Raw genomic sequence first — 12692 nt, forward strand, 5'->3', positions numbered from 1 at the left:
CTCTTTCTCCTAAGTAAACACAATTTCAGGGACGTGGCAAGGTGTCCTGGTGGAGGAGGGTCTGCTTGAAGACGGTAGGTTAGCAGGTGGCTTGTGAACAGGTGCACTGATCACCCGGCATCCTGTGTCCCTTCAGGTAACCCCGAGAGCTCGGCCAAGAAAGCAGGCTTGGGGCAGGAAACAGACGACACCCCCATTTCAAACAATAACTTTTATTTTATACTTCTCTATACTTTGTAGCAAATTTTTTTTTTGCTGGATTTAATTTATAATAAACTTTTTAAATTACATCTCTCTTTTTTTTAAAATCAAGGCTCTTTTATGTCAAAATCTTTTTTTAACTATATTTTAGATTAACATTTAACATCCCCCCCCTGTGATCTATACCATTGGATATTCAGGTATTACTGTATGTGTAACAGCTAAAACAAGAGGGAAACTCAAGGCAGTGGACTTGGAAAGGTGCATCAACACGAGCAGGTAAAGCTTAACCTCTCAGTGATTTCAGCAGCGTTTTTTTTCTGGCAGCCTGTACCTCTAACCCGAGGTTTCCTCAACCCCTTTCCTCTCTCCCTCCTAGCCTTAAAACACAAGGCCAACAACCCGTCCTTTCACTTTTCTCGAGGAGAAATGTGCAGTGGAAATGATCAAAACAAGATACTGTGTTAGAAAGACGTGAGTGTGAATTATTCACGAGATGCTTCTCTCTTCAATTCATTCCCCTGGCCTTCTCCTCTCCTCTCTTTCCTATTAGGAGGAGCCCGTAATTTGTCATGTATTAACATGATTAATATAGTAGGCGGCCCAGGGCCGTTCCTGAGATTCTTGTGCCAAAAAATAAAAATTAAAAAAATGGGGTGGGTTTGCCGTTTTCGTATTTCTGTGGGAAGACGGACTGAAGCTGAGGTCCGATGTTGGCTGTGCTTGCTTTGCTCACTGATCGGTAACATTTGGCAAATAAAACACAAAAAAACAAACGAAATCAAAAAGAGAACCAGGATTTCCCACAATCCTATGAGTGTTGTCAGCATCACAGAGAATCACAACGTCCCCAAAGAACGAATGGATCTTCCTCTCGATTTCCGGGAGCATGGCGTGAGTGTGTGTGGGCGCGCGGGGGAAGCCGGCCCCGCGCTCAGAAGGGAAGCCAGGTCGCTAGAGCTGCCAAGAGGGACGCCAGGAGCACGGAGAGCGCCGGAAGCAGGGACCCCGCCGCCCCGTTGCCGCTGCCGCAGAGTTCGAATAAGCTGCCTTGGATGTTGAGATTTTTGGATTCTTTTCTCAGTTTATCCCACATATCTTTCGCCCCTTCCTGGCAATCCGTAAGGGCTGTGACCGTGCAGCTGTGGAAATCCTCCCAGTATCTGGCGAGGAACAGAACAAAACAGAAGCGGGTTCACTTTGGGCGCGGGAAGGACCCCGGGCCTGCGCCCCGGGCAAACCTCCCGGCGCCCCCCTCCGACCTCCTCTCCGCCGGCCCGGCGCCGGGCGGGGCCCGGTGGGCGCTCCCGGGACCTCCGCGCAGCCTGGATGCCGCTGACCCAGGTGGAGGCCGCCCCTTCCCTCTCTGGTTCCGCGGCCCGGCAGCCGGGCCGCGCCCGCTGCGCCGCGCTGGCACCTCGGCCTGCGCAAACAGATTGCTGGGCCTCCGCGGGCAAAGCTAGGAAAACAGTGCTAAGCCTCGCAAGCTGCCGCCCATTAATGCCTCCTGGCTTGCAAGCGGGTTGCTTGCTCGGAGCACGGCCCTCCCCTCCGGGCTTCCCGCTTTCTCCTCCGCCCGCCCCTTCTGTCTCCCTCCCTCCCTCTCCACGCCGCCGCGCACTCTCCCCGTGGCCTTCATTCTCCTCCGCTCCTCCTTTTGTCTCCCGCTTTCCCCTTCGCCTTCTTCCCTCTCCCCTTCTTTGTCTTCCTCCTTTTCCCTCCCCTCGGTTTTCCTCTGTTCCGTTCCTCACTTCCCCCTACTCGCTTGCTTCGGTCCTCCGTGGCCCCTCGCCTTGCTCTCCACGCCCCCCCGGCTCTGATTCGCTCTGGAGACTGCGGCCTGCCTCTCCCCTCCACGGGGTCGGTGAGTGTCAGCGCCCGGGCCCCCGGGGTTGGCTTCCTGGCCTCCTCCAGCTTCCTCAAACCCCAGAGCTCCGGCCCTGCCCTTTCCCCTCTCCCGAGGCTTCTTCGTGGCCCTGGACCTCCGCGGCCTTCGGGGTGTATTGCCAGCACCCCCAGGCCCGGGCTCCTGGGCCGGCGCGGTGCCCGCCGCTGCCAGCCTTCGAGGCACCCTACTCCCAGCCCTCCCCTCTCTCCTCTTCCCGGAGCCCCGCGCGGTACTCAGCCACTCGCTCCTCCTGGGCTCGGTTCCGAGCCCCGCCCCACAACCTTCAGCCAACTTGTCCTTTTTTTTTTTTTTTTATTGTCCCCCTTTCTTCTGAAAACCCAAAATAGATCTCGAGACTAAATATCATTCCAACCCGTGATCGATTCCTGGGGCGCTGTCTCCTTTCGGGGCTGGGTCGATCAGTGAGCCTCGGTAACTCTGGGCGGGCTCCCACTTCGCCCGGGCCCTTAGCGCCAGGTCACCAGGGAGGGCCCTCCACGAAATGTGGTTGTTATTTTCTCCCCTCTCTCCTTTCTGCTCACTAGCCCGGACTGTAAGCACGATTTATCCTGGTTTCCACTCCCACCCCATCTTCTGGCTGACAGTCAAGTTATAAATGCTTGTTGGACGGCCTTGAGCAATGGCTGTTTTCTAATGACCTCCGTGAGTCTCTGATTTATGAGGACTGGGGGGCCTGGGGTGCAGGGCTTCCAGGTTCCTCAATTTGTAATAAATACTGAGATTTAGAGAAACCGAGAGGCGGCAGGACAGCTCTCTGCATAATTACACCTCCCAAAGGATGTCTAAATCTCTCCTTTCCTCATGCATGCCCAGATGGGGACAGGGCCTTCCTGGAAGAGAGACATGGTGGAAGATGACAGAATCCAGGTGGCACTGAGAAGAGGTGGGCTTCAGGGCCACCAACAGCGTGGGAGCCTTGACCCAGCTGTGGCTGCCACCTCTGAGAGGGGCCCGCCTCATTTCCATTTTCCAGGACGAAAGTCCTGCTAAAAAATTAAAATAGCTTTGGAATAACCAAGTTCTGGCAAGTGATGGAGGATTTGAGAGCTGATCCGTATTTAGCCTCTTGTCCATCGTTATAGGTACATTTCTTACCTATCATCAGACACTTAGGATTAAAGTAGGTGGGTGTGCATCCCAGACCCAGCCTTTTGTCCCTTTCCTGATAGGAAAGTAGCAGCCACTTAGCCGCTGTGGCTTCTGGTGGCCACCAGGGTATTTAAGACTGTGTAGCAAAATTAAGGATGGTGCAGAAGATGGTCACTCCAACCTATGGGAAACAAGGAACACCTTTTGCCTTGGCTTTATTGGAAGGACCATTATGGGGGTGGGGAGGTTCACAACTATTTTTGAAAAATGAAGTAGCAGTGTGTGTGCATGTGTATTGCAGAAGATGGGAGTATTTCTAAGGTCTGCAGCAGCTAAAATGCAGCTGGTCCACCACAGTAGGGCTCTGCTACCCTCATTTGCCAGTGGGAGCTGTGCTTTCCAGCCAAGCTCTGGAAAAAACGCCACTGGGCCTGTCCATGAACTCCCTCCTGGCCTGGCCTGGGGACACCTTGCAGATGGAGGAGGGAGGGGGGAAGCAAGAAAGGTAACTACTCTAAAGCTCCGAATTGGCTACCAACTCCGCAGAAGTGATCACTGGACATTTGGGACATGCTCCTCTTGGGCAAAGTCATTGGCACAAAACAAAATATTCTTTCAGTCTCTCTCCTAGAAAGAGGAAGAGGGATCTGCACTCCCTTGCTGCTCGCGAATTTTCTTGGCGGGCACCGGAGGGGAGTTTTATTAGAGGAAGTGGACAAAATAGGGGAGTGCCTTTCCTTTTAAGCGAACCTAGTAGAACTACCAAAAACGCCCCTCAAACCAAACCAACCGTTCTTCAGGAAGTGCTCATTCGCGCAGCAGGAAAGGGAGACGAAGACGGCCTCAAAGCGCAGCGAGGAACTGCCAGCTGCTCTCCAAACCCTCGTCCCCGGTTCCAGCGCGTGGATTGCGCGCGCCTCTGTGCGCGCGGGTCAGGCTGCGGAGGGTGGGACTGGGCCCGGCGGAAAGGATCATCCTCTGCCCATCCCAGGCCACAGGGTCCCCTTGGGCGGGGCAGGCCCCGGCAAAGGCCTGAGGGTGGGAGCCAGAAGGTGAGAAGGCGCGGATTCGCACTGGTGCCAAATACAGACCGCCGGCGGGAGGCGGGGCGCCCTCCCACCTCCGCAGCGCCCCACCCCCCCCCCGAAAGGAAACCTCGAGGGCCAGAGAGAACACTTACGTGCACACGGTCTTGATGTTGGTCTTGTCATCCAGGCCCTGCGGGTAGTTGGCCATGCTGTCGCCCAGCTTGAGCAAACAGTCCGAAAAGCCCTTAAAGACCGCATCGCACTTGCCCGCTGCTCTCACGGCCTGCACCAGGTACGCTGCGGGGAGGAGGGAACACCGGTCAGCAGGACCGCGACCCCGCCCCGCAGCCCGACGGCCCGCCCGCCTGGGCCCAGCGCGCCTCACCCCGTCCAGCGGTGTCCACTAGCGCCCGGGCTCGGGGAGCGCCAGGTCCAAAGGTGAATGAACGGTTTGGCCCGAGAACGAGCGACCCGCACCCAACTGCGCGTCTTCTGCGGATGGCCGGTACGTGAGCGGTGTGGACAGGGGAGGCGAGGCCCTTCCTATTGTTCTACTCCCTCCCGCATCTGGCTCCATCTCTTTTTCTGTTTCCATCGCCCCCTCTTCTCACCTCCCCCGCCTCTTTTATTTCTCTCTTTCTCCTCACTCCCTCCTTCGTTTCCCAACGTTTCCCAGCGAGCCCGTCAAGGGTCTCCAAGTGAGATCTTCCCTTTCTGAGGTGACGGAGGGGGTCCGAAAGCACAGCGCGGGGGCGAGGAAGGGGCTGGGAGGCGGCAGAGCCGGGGGCCGGGAGCCGAACCGAGCGCCACGTCGGGCGAAGAAGCCTCAGGCTCGGCGGGCGCTCAGCAAACACTGCTGAATGAACAAACTAATAAAGTCGCTGGAAGCTACCAGCAGCCACCGACATGGATTGTTTCACTCTAAGACCGACTGTCTACCATGCAGTGTGCGTTCCTAGTGAGGTCCTCGCTCCCCGACCCCGAGAGACTGGGCGAGGGGACGAGTGGTCTGGGGCAGTCGCGGCCCGGCAGAGTCAGGATGTGTCTGAGCTAATGACCCCGGGTCACCTCCGCGGAGGCCAAACCCGTGAGGCCGGCCCCTTGCTTCCTTCCGCCTCTATCCGCGGCTCGGCTCCCCTGGAAAGACCGGCCACCACTCCCGCCAGCGGGAGGTGGGGGGGTGAGACCCTTCCTCGCCAGGCCCCAGCAGTGCGTCTCAGGGCCCAGATGGCTGCCGCCAGGGGCTCTCGGCCTCCAGCTCCGGGCTCTCTCCAGAGGGGACCGGGATCGCAGTCTGGGCGGTGGGAGGAGGTGAAGGAGAAGGGGTGGGGGAGGAAGAAACCCCGGCCGCACCGAGGCCCTCGCTCCTGGTCTCAGGTCGGCCAGACCCCGCGGCTCCAGGCGGCCGGCGCGCTGCCGTGGCCATTTCTCTCCTTCCCAAGGCCCACGAACTGGGCTAAAGATTCCGAGACGAGCGGCCAAAAGCACCCGGGACGCCAGGAGGGCGCGCATGAAGCGCAGATCTGCGCTGCTGGGGCGAGAGGAGGGGAGAGAAGGGGCGAATCTTCTCGGAATGGAATTCGGCCTCCAGTGCCTGGACCCTGAGCGCCGGGCCCTTCCCGGCAGTGTTCAGGGCGCCGCGGCTCGCGTGTGGGTGTCTCCGGGGAGGACCTCACCACCCCAAGCCGCCGGTGCCCAGAGCCGGGCCAGAAGCAGGCGAGCGGGAAGGTGACCGAAGCTGCAGAGGCCTCCGAGAGCGCACCGTTTGCAAATTGCTGCAGGAAGAGCTGGGCGGGACTTGCGCTTTCTAATCCGGAACGGGAAGCTCTGGGGAAGGGACTCGACCTCGGCTCGGGCAGATACGTAAACCGTTATCTATCTCCCGGTCCCCCTACGAAACAGTAAGAGCCCTTGCGACTGCAAGTGTCAGCTAGAACACTGAATAAACGAATCTTTGTTCCAACAGAACGCAGTCCCGATGAATTCAACCCTGCGCGGCGCCCTCTATAATCCGTACCACAGATGCTGCTTTGCAGCGAGGAAACGAAATAAAATACAGTCCATCCTCCCTCCCGCCCTGGCACCCGGCCTCTCCTTACCCCTTACCTCCACCCCCAAGACTCGGTGGTGAAAAAGTTGCCCCTAAGATGCATTGACACTATGTTAAAGGAGAATTGGGGTTCGCCGGGGTGGGGGGCGCGGGAAGCGTTCCTGTCGCGTTATCTTTCCAGGGGCTGCTGGAGGAGAAGACATGTCACAGCGCGCATGTGTGTGTGTGCGCGCGCGTGTAAAATAAGAAGTCGTGAAAATTTCTGTTTTTTTTTTTGCAACTGTGACTCCGCGGTCTCTGGCTGGCTGGGGAGGCCGGGGGCTTGCGCGCGGGAAGTGTTTCGCAGGCTCACGCCTCCGGGCAGGGGGCAGCCGGCGCGACCCTGTCCGTCCTTCTTGAACCCTCGTTCAGCGAGGCTCGGGCGAGCGACCCAGGCTACTTCCCCGTTCTCTGCGGTGTCCGCGTCTTGTGCCTTTTCCTTCCGTTCATTCATTCGTTCGACCTCTCATTCATTCCAAACTTCCTCCCGCCTAGCCTTCATTTGCCTTCACCACCCCTCCACCTTCCCGTCCCTGCCCCACCCCCCGCTTTTCTTGCCAAATGTCAGTGATTTGGGACAGTTCCCAGCTGGGAATTAATAAAGATCGAGGCTCTGGTGCGGGAAAGGGCAGACATTCGGGAACAAGTATACTCCATTGCAATTCCACAGCCAACAAATGGTCATTTTCGGGCCGAGGTTACTGTGTTCCAAGCGTATTTCGCATACACAATCGCTGTCTTTTTTTTTTACCCCATCCATAGTAAGGTTATTTCCTACCGGGAAAGCAGATTACAATCCCTATATCAAAAACAACTGCTGTCTCCGGCTCTCTAAAAATCTGCAGGCTAACTGCAAAAGCCACATCCAGTTATTTCCAAGATTTAAGGGATTTGCTGCAATCAGAAATGTTCTTTATTTATTGCAGCTCTTTGCACTAATGTCAAAGATTCAAAACAGCCAGATTCAAAACAGCAAATCGTTTCTTAGAATAAAGGCAACGTCAACATCCTGCATCCACACATTCTAAAGCCCCTACAATGTTCATGCAAAAAAACCAGATACTCAGAATCATGTCAAATGCATACAAAACCCACTGCAAAGAATCCATTTTAATATGCAGATAACTCCAAAGCCTGTTTCCCCCACATTTCTCCTGAAGAAAAATGTTATGCATTTCATTTCCTGCCCCAAATCGATTCCCTAAAGCCCCTCCACCCCCCGCAATACTGCAAGGATTTGTCTGCAAAGAATGCTACAGCCTGAAGTGATAGGCACCAGCAATTCCCTCGTCTCCAGAAAACCCGTTTGAAGAGTTTCTATTTTTTCTCTTGTCCGTTCTATTAATAATCTGCTTCACTTTCACTTTTAGGCCACATTAATTAATGCTCTGACCCGCATCAGAGATGGGGGTTTTCTAGCGCTCCCTTCCATAATGCCTTCTTCATTTTGGATGAAAAAATGTGAACTTTTAAACAACGACAGTGTAGCTAGGACTCAAGATTCCTTAACATAAAATGGGGACTATATAAACCCACCCGTAATCAGTCCCAAACAAACAAAAATAACAGGCACCCAACACGACATATTGCAAACACTTCTTAACCCCTTCTTATAGAGAAAATACTGATGCCTATGTGGAAAGGAACAGGCAAATGAGCATAGAAAATTATATCCACATATATTTAGCTGAACTCAAGCTCCTCAATGATAAGCATATTAAAAGATGTACTCTGGGGTTCCCTATCATTCTCAGTTTGCCCCCCAGCCCGGTCTGCGTTGCCCGGTATCAATGCTGCAGCTAGGATACTGAGGCTGGGGGGGGTGGCGGGCGGGAGGATGACAAAGTTCTAAATGCTGCAGTCTGAACCCCAGAATATCTTTGCTTTCTGCACATAAACTTTCCAGTTGTAGCTGCCTAGCCATCTTGTTCCTGCATTCACCTTTTGACCCTTAAAAATAATACCTTGCAGTATCGCAGGGACCAGTGCATTTCCCCAGAGCGCACCAAACCTGGTGAACCCAAGAGAGGGGAGCAAAAACGGACGTGCGCTTTGGAAAAAGGGGGAAAACCCCTCCAGAAAACGCCAGCCGCACACATTTCCTGGCGAACGTTTGGAGTCTCTCTCCCCCCCCCCTTTTTTTAGGAAAACCAACCCGGGACGCCCGAGTCCCTTGGATCCCATGTCCCACCCCTGGAGGTTTGCTGCCTTCTCCGCACCCCAGGGCGGCCGCGGGCCAGTCGGTTCCTTTGGGCACCTCGGCCCCGGCCGTCCGCCGTACCTCCGCGAGCCCGGCTCGCCGGCCACTTACCTATTTGCACCGCGAGGATCAGTGAAATATATCTGCCGTTCAACTTAAGTCCCATCCTACGTTTAGTCAAACCATTTGCGACCGCAGACCTTTAAATAGTTAGTTTAGAGAACGCGGGGGGAAGCTGAAAGATAGGCATTGCCAACAAGTTCCAGGAGCGACGGAGACTTTATGCACGGGGAAGGCAGAGGGAGGAGAGAGAGAGAGGGAGCGAGGAAGAGAGAGGGAGAGGGGGAGGTGCTGGGAATGGTTCACTCCATTAGGAGGGGCGGAGGAAGTACAGCCTCACGCCCACGAGCAGGCCTGACGTGGGGGATGACACGGAATGGTTCTTTTTCAAAAAAAATAAAGACACCTTGGTAGAGAATCGCCATTTATAGTCATCAGAAGCTCGAATTAATCAGTTATCTCCAATTAATGTGCGATCCGAACGAATTCTCGCCTCTCGGAGGTGACCATTTCCCCAGCCCCGCGGCCGCCCACCCCCCGCCCCCCTCCTTCTCGCTGTTCCCGGGCCCCCAACCCCGCCCCCTCTCTGCGCAGGACCGGGGCTCCCTCTCCCCGCCCCGCCCGGAGCCGGGGAGTCCTGGCGCGCCCACTCGATTGCTTCAACCTGCTCCCCCTTCCTCCACCAGCAACTCGGCGAATCCAGCCTCCTCCCTACGTTGCAGCGGGGTTTAAAGCAGCGAGAGCGGGAGAGGGAAGAACTGCTCAGCCGGCCCCGTTAATTCGACAGGCCCCTGGGCCGCCTGCCCCGCTGCACTGGCCTACTCTCTTCCTCCAACCCTGCAGCTGCACTCGGGGCACAACCTGGAGCGCGTGAGCACACACACACACTCACGCCCGCGAGCCGAGCGGAGCGCCCCAGACCCTCCCGCACACACGGCACGGGAGCGCGCGCACACGCCCAGGCCCGCGGGGTTTAATCTGCACACGCGGGGGCCCTGAAATATACACCTCGCGTCTTCGGTGACGCCCCCGCGGGCGAGGGGCCGCTTCAGGAGACGCGGCGACACCTGTATTGGGGAGCGGGGAGAGCAGGGAGGAAGGAACCTCTGCAAAGACGATTTTCGGACACTAGGGATATACTGACTCGCAGAGCTTTCGGAAATTTACGAGGCGATCGCTAGTGTGAGGGGTTCCTTCTGATCCTGATGCGCCTCTTGAGGTTATTTGTTGGGCCGCACACACACGCACACACGTACATCACGTACGCACACGCACACCCGCGTCCACACACACCTGCACTGTCTTTTGATGCTCGGGCGCAAACCCTGTGTAGACGCAGCCTTCTCTGCAACCAAGTGCTTCTGCAGCTGCGCCTGTGCCCGTGCGAGGTGCTACCGCGACAGCGTGAGTTAAGGATGAGAGAGGAACAGAGCTATTTTCTTTCTAAACGCGGTTAGGCTTTGGTTTCCTTCCCTTCCTCTGAACCAAAAGAAGCCTAAATCCTAGCTTCTTTAATCAAATGCTAAGGAAGGAGCCGGCCGACTTTGAGCCCGTGAAGAGAAAAAAGAAATGAAAGATGAAAAGGACCCGCTAAATCTCCCAAAATTACAGGAGAAAACAAGATATTAAGTAAGCGGTAGATATGCAGACGGATGAAGGCGATATTGAATCGAATCTGCTTCTCCAGGCACTGTGCCACCTGCGCGCCCATCTCTTTGGAGATGCAGAGACAGAGAGAGGGCGAGAAGGGGGCAAAACAAGGGCGGTGGGACGTGCTGTGGAGGCTGAGGGGATGAAGGGGTGCGCGGGGGCTCTGACTGCGGCCCTTTGTGACGCGGAACGTTTGCACAGGGTGGCCCCTTCCCGCATCCCGCAGGTGCGGTACACCCAGAGCTGGGGGCCCGAGGGCCAGGGTCCGGGGCCTAGGGGCGGGGCCTCGTGGCCCCACCCTGTTGACGTCACCAGGCGGACGGGCTGGGCGGCAGTGGGGGGTAGCCCGTCCAGCGTCCAGGGGCGGTGTGGCAGCCCCGGGTGTTTCCTTTTCCTGCGCTCTGAGGCTCCTGGAGGAGCCGAAAACTTGGGCGGCCAGGGGGCGGGGCGGGGGCAGGTGGCGAGAGGCGGGTGTCTCTTGGACCCGCCCCCGACGCGCTCCAATGGCAAGGCGAGAGGTTGGTCCGAGGGGCGGGGCCTCGGGGAGCCGCGGTAGGCCCCGCCCACAGCCCCGCCCCACCCCTCGGGGCCCCGCGCGTGCTGCCCGCCAGGTTTATCCCTCCTCCGCCCAGAGTTGGGGCGCCGGCTCCGAGCCCAGACCGTTGCAGGGCCCGACGGGGGGCGGTGTAAGGCTTTTTGCCCTTAACGTCCTTGCCTTTCTCCCGCTCACTCACCCGCCCTCCGCTCCCGGCTCTTACAAGACGTCGTTTTCTGAGAGTGCCCTGGGATTTCCCCATCCCACCCCCTGTCATCCGAACTTGGGGCGTTGGGGGTGTGCAAGCTGGCAGCGCTGAAGGGCTAAATAAAGCAGAGTGAAGCAGAGGGCGGGCGGTTTGCGCGTGCGCACGGCCACCAGCTTCGGGTGGGCCGGTCCTGGGTCCCAGCCCATCCCGCGGGGTGGGGCGCGCCGTCGCTGGAACCCCGCTGGCCTTCCCTCCACTTTCCTCCACTTGCAGCCCAGCCTCCCCTCGCTGGTGAGGGTCGTTTGGAAAGTGAGGAAGTGAGAGAGCAGAGTCAGTACTGTGCATAAACGATATTGGGGTAAATGGTTGAAAGCAGATGCTAACAGTGTTTTTATTTTTTAATTCTTAATTTAAAAAGTACTGGTCTTTCTGCCGTCGGGGCTCCAAGAGAGGTTGGTTTTTCCTAATTTCTTTATTAAAGGATAATGAAATCCAGGGTTGCCAACGCATGCTGGCTCTTTGGGAACATTGCGGGCAATATCCACGGTTGAAGGTGGCCGTGGAGAAGGTTTCCTCCTTTCCTTTCTTAACTTGAAATGTCTACTCCACGTCATACTTGAGGCGAAAAAGCAGTGGACTGGACACGAGTGGGGAGACGCAGGTCCTAGGCCTTGTGTCGTCAGTAGTGCGGTGACCTTGGTCTGTCCCCACGCTTCTCTGACTTGCAGTTTGGTAATCTGAAAAAACAGCGGAGATCGGACTACGACCTGATCTCCAAGGCGGTTTTCGCCTTTGGTGTTTTGTGGACTGGAGGTTTTCCAGAATACTGTGGATGTGCAGCCCGAGGAATAAAGTCCATGCAAGGATGCTTGTTACAGGTGCCTTCTTGCAAAAGGCACGTTTCCTTTTGATAAGCAATTTCGTTTAAAGTTAAAGAAACATATGCAGTTCAGGATTAAAAAAACCAAGAAATTGGTGCTGTTTGGATCTGCATATCAAAATGAGCCAGAGGTACCCCTCCCCCCCGAAGGTAGGTCTGCATAATTAAGGCATAAATGTGCAAAACTCCTGTCCCTAAAACTGCCAGAAAGAGACCACGTCTAATTTGAAGCCTGGTTGGCACCACCTTCCTTTCGCGGTTCAGGGTCCTGCAGCTCCCCCCCCACCGCACGCCTCCGCCCCCAGCGGCGCATGCAATGTTCCACACACATGCGGACACCAGGTGTGGCTGCGTGTGTTCTTGCACTGGTAACAGGGCAAAGCATTGAGCCAGTCCATTTCCCAGCTCTCTCTACCAATCCATCCTAAGTGGACTTTCCAGATGCTACCATTTTAAAAACACCCCTTTGAAATTATTTGCGAGAGCAGTAGCCAGGTCTACTAGGAAATCCCACCTCTTCCTGGGTCAGAAAAAAATCCACTGCTGTATTAGAATGGATTGCTCTAACGATACATCTCTCTCATAAATTTAGTCTGTCATTTTTTATACCTTCAACTAGAGTCCTTAATCAAAAATATGAATATTAATGTATATAGCTCTTTTATTTAAAATGACGACAACCATACCATATTTAAATAATCATGTGAACCAAGAGGGGGTTAACCTTTTTTCGAGATATGGTGGTAGAGTCCTAATAAAAACCCACTTTGGGAGGCTTGGGTCTCCCTTTGCCTCTGCTACTTGGTAAGGTGATTTTTCACTCTTTGATCACTGCTTTAAAAT

At 55.7% G+C, this 12692-nt stretch overlaps 1 protein-coding gene across 1 annotated transcript; it reads right to left on the reverse strand.

Moving 5' to 3' along the window:
* Positions 1-414: 414 nt before the first annotated feature.
* On the reverse strand, positions 415-8822 carry NRN1 (neuritin 1). The gene is made up of 3 exons (XM_060021598.1): positions 8628-8822; positions 4380-4524; positions 415-1364 (listed from the first exon to the last, which is right to left on the reverse strand). The coding sequence occupies exons 1-3, from the start codon at positions 8680-8682 to the stop codon at positions 1136-1138; spliced, it is 429 nt and encodes a 142-aa protein (XP_059877581.1). The 5' UTR covers positions 8683-8822; the 3' UTR covers positions 415-1135.
* Between the last annotated feature and the right edge of the window lie 3870 nt (positions 8823-12692).

Source organism: Delphinus delphis, chromosome 10, assembly GCF_949987515.2.
Source record: "Delphinus delphis chromosome 10, mDelDel1.2, whole genome shotgun sequence".
Lineage (NCBI taxonomy): Eukaryota > Metazoa > Chordata > Mammalia > Artiodactyla > Delphinidae > Delphinus > Delphinus delphis.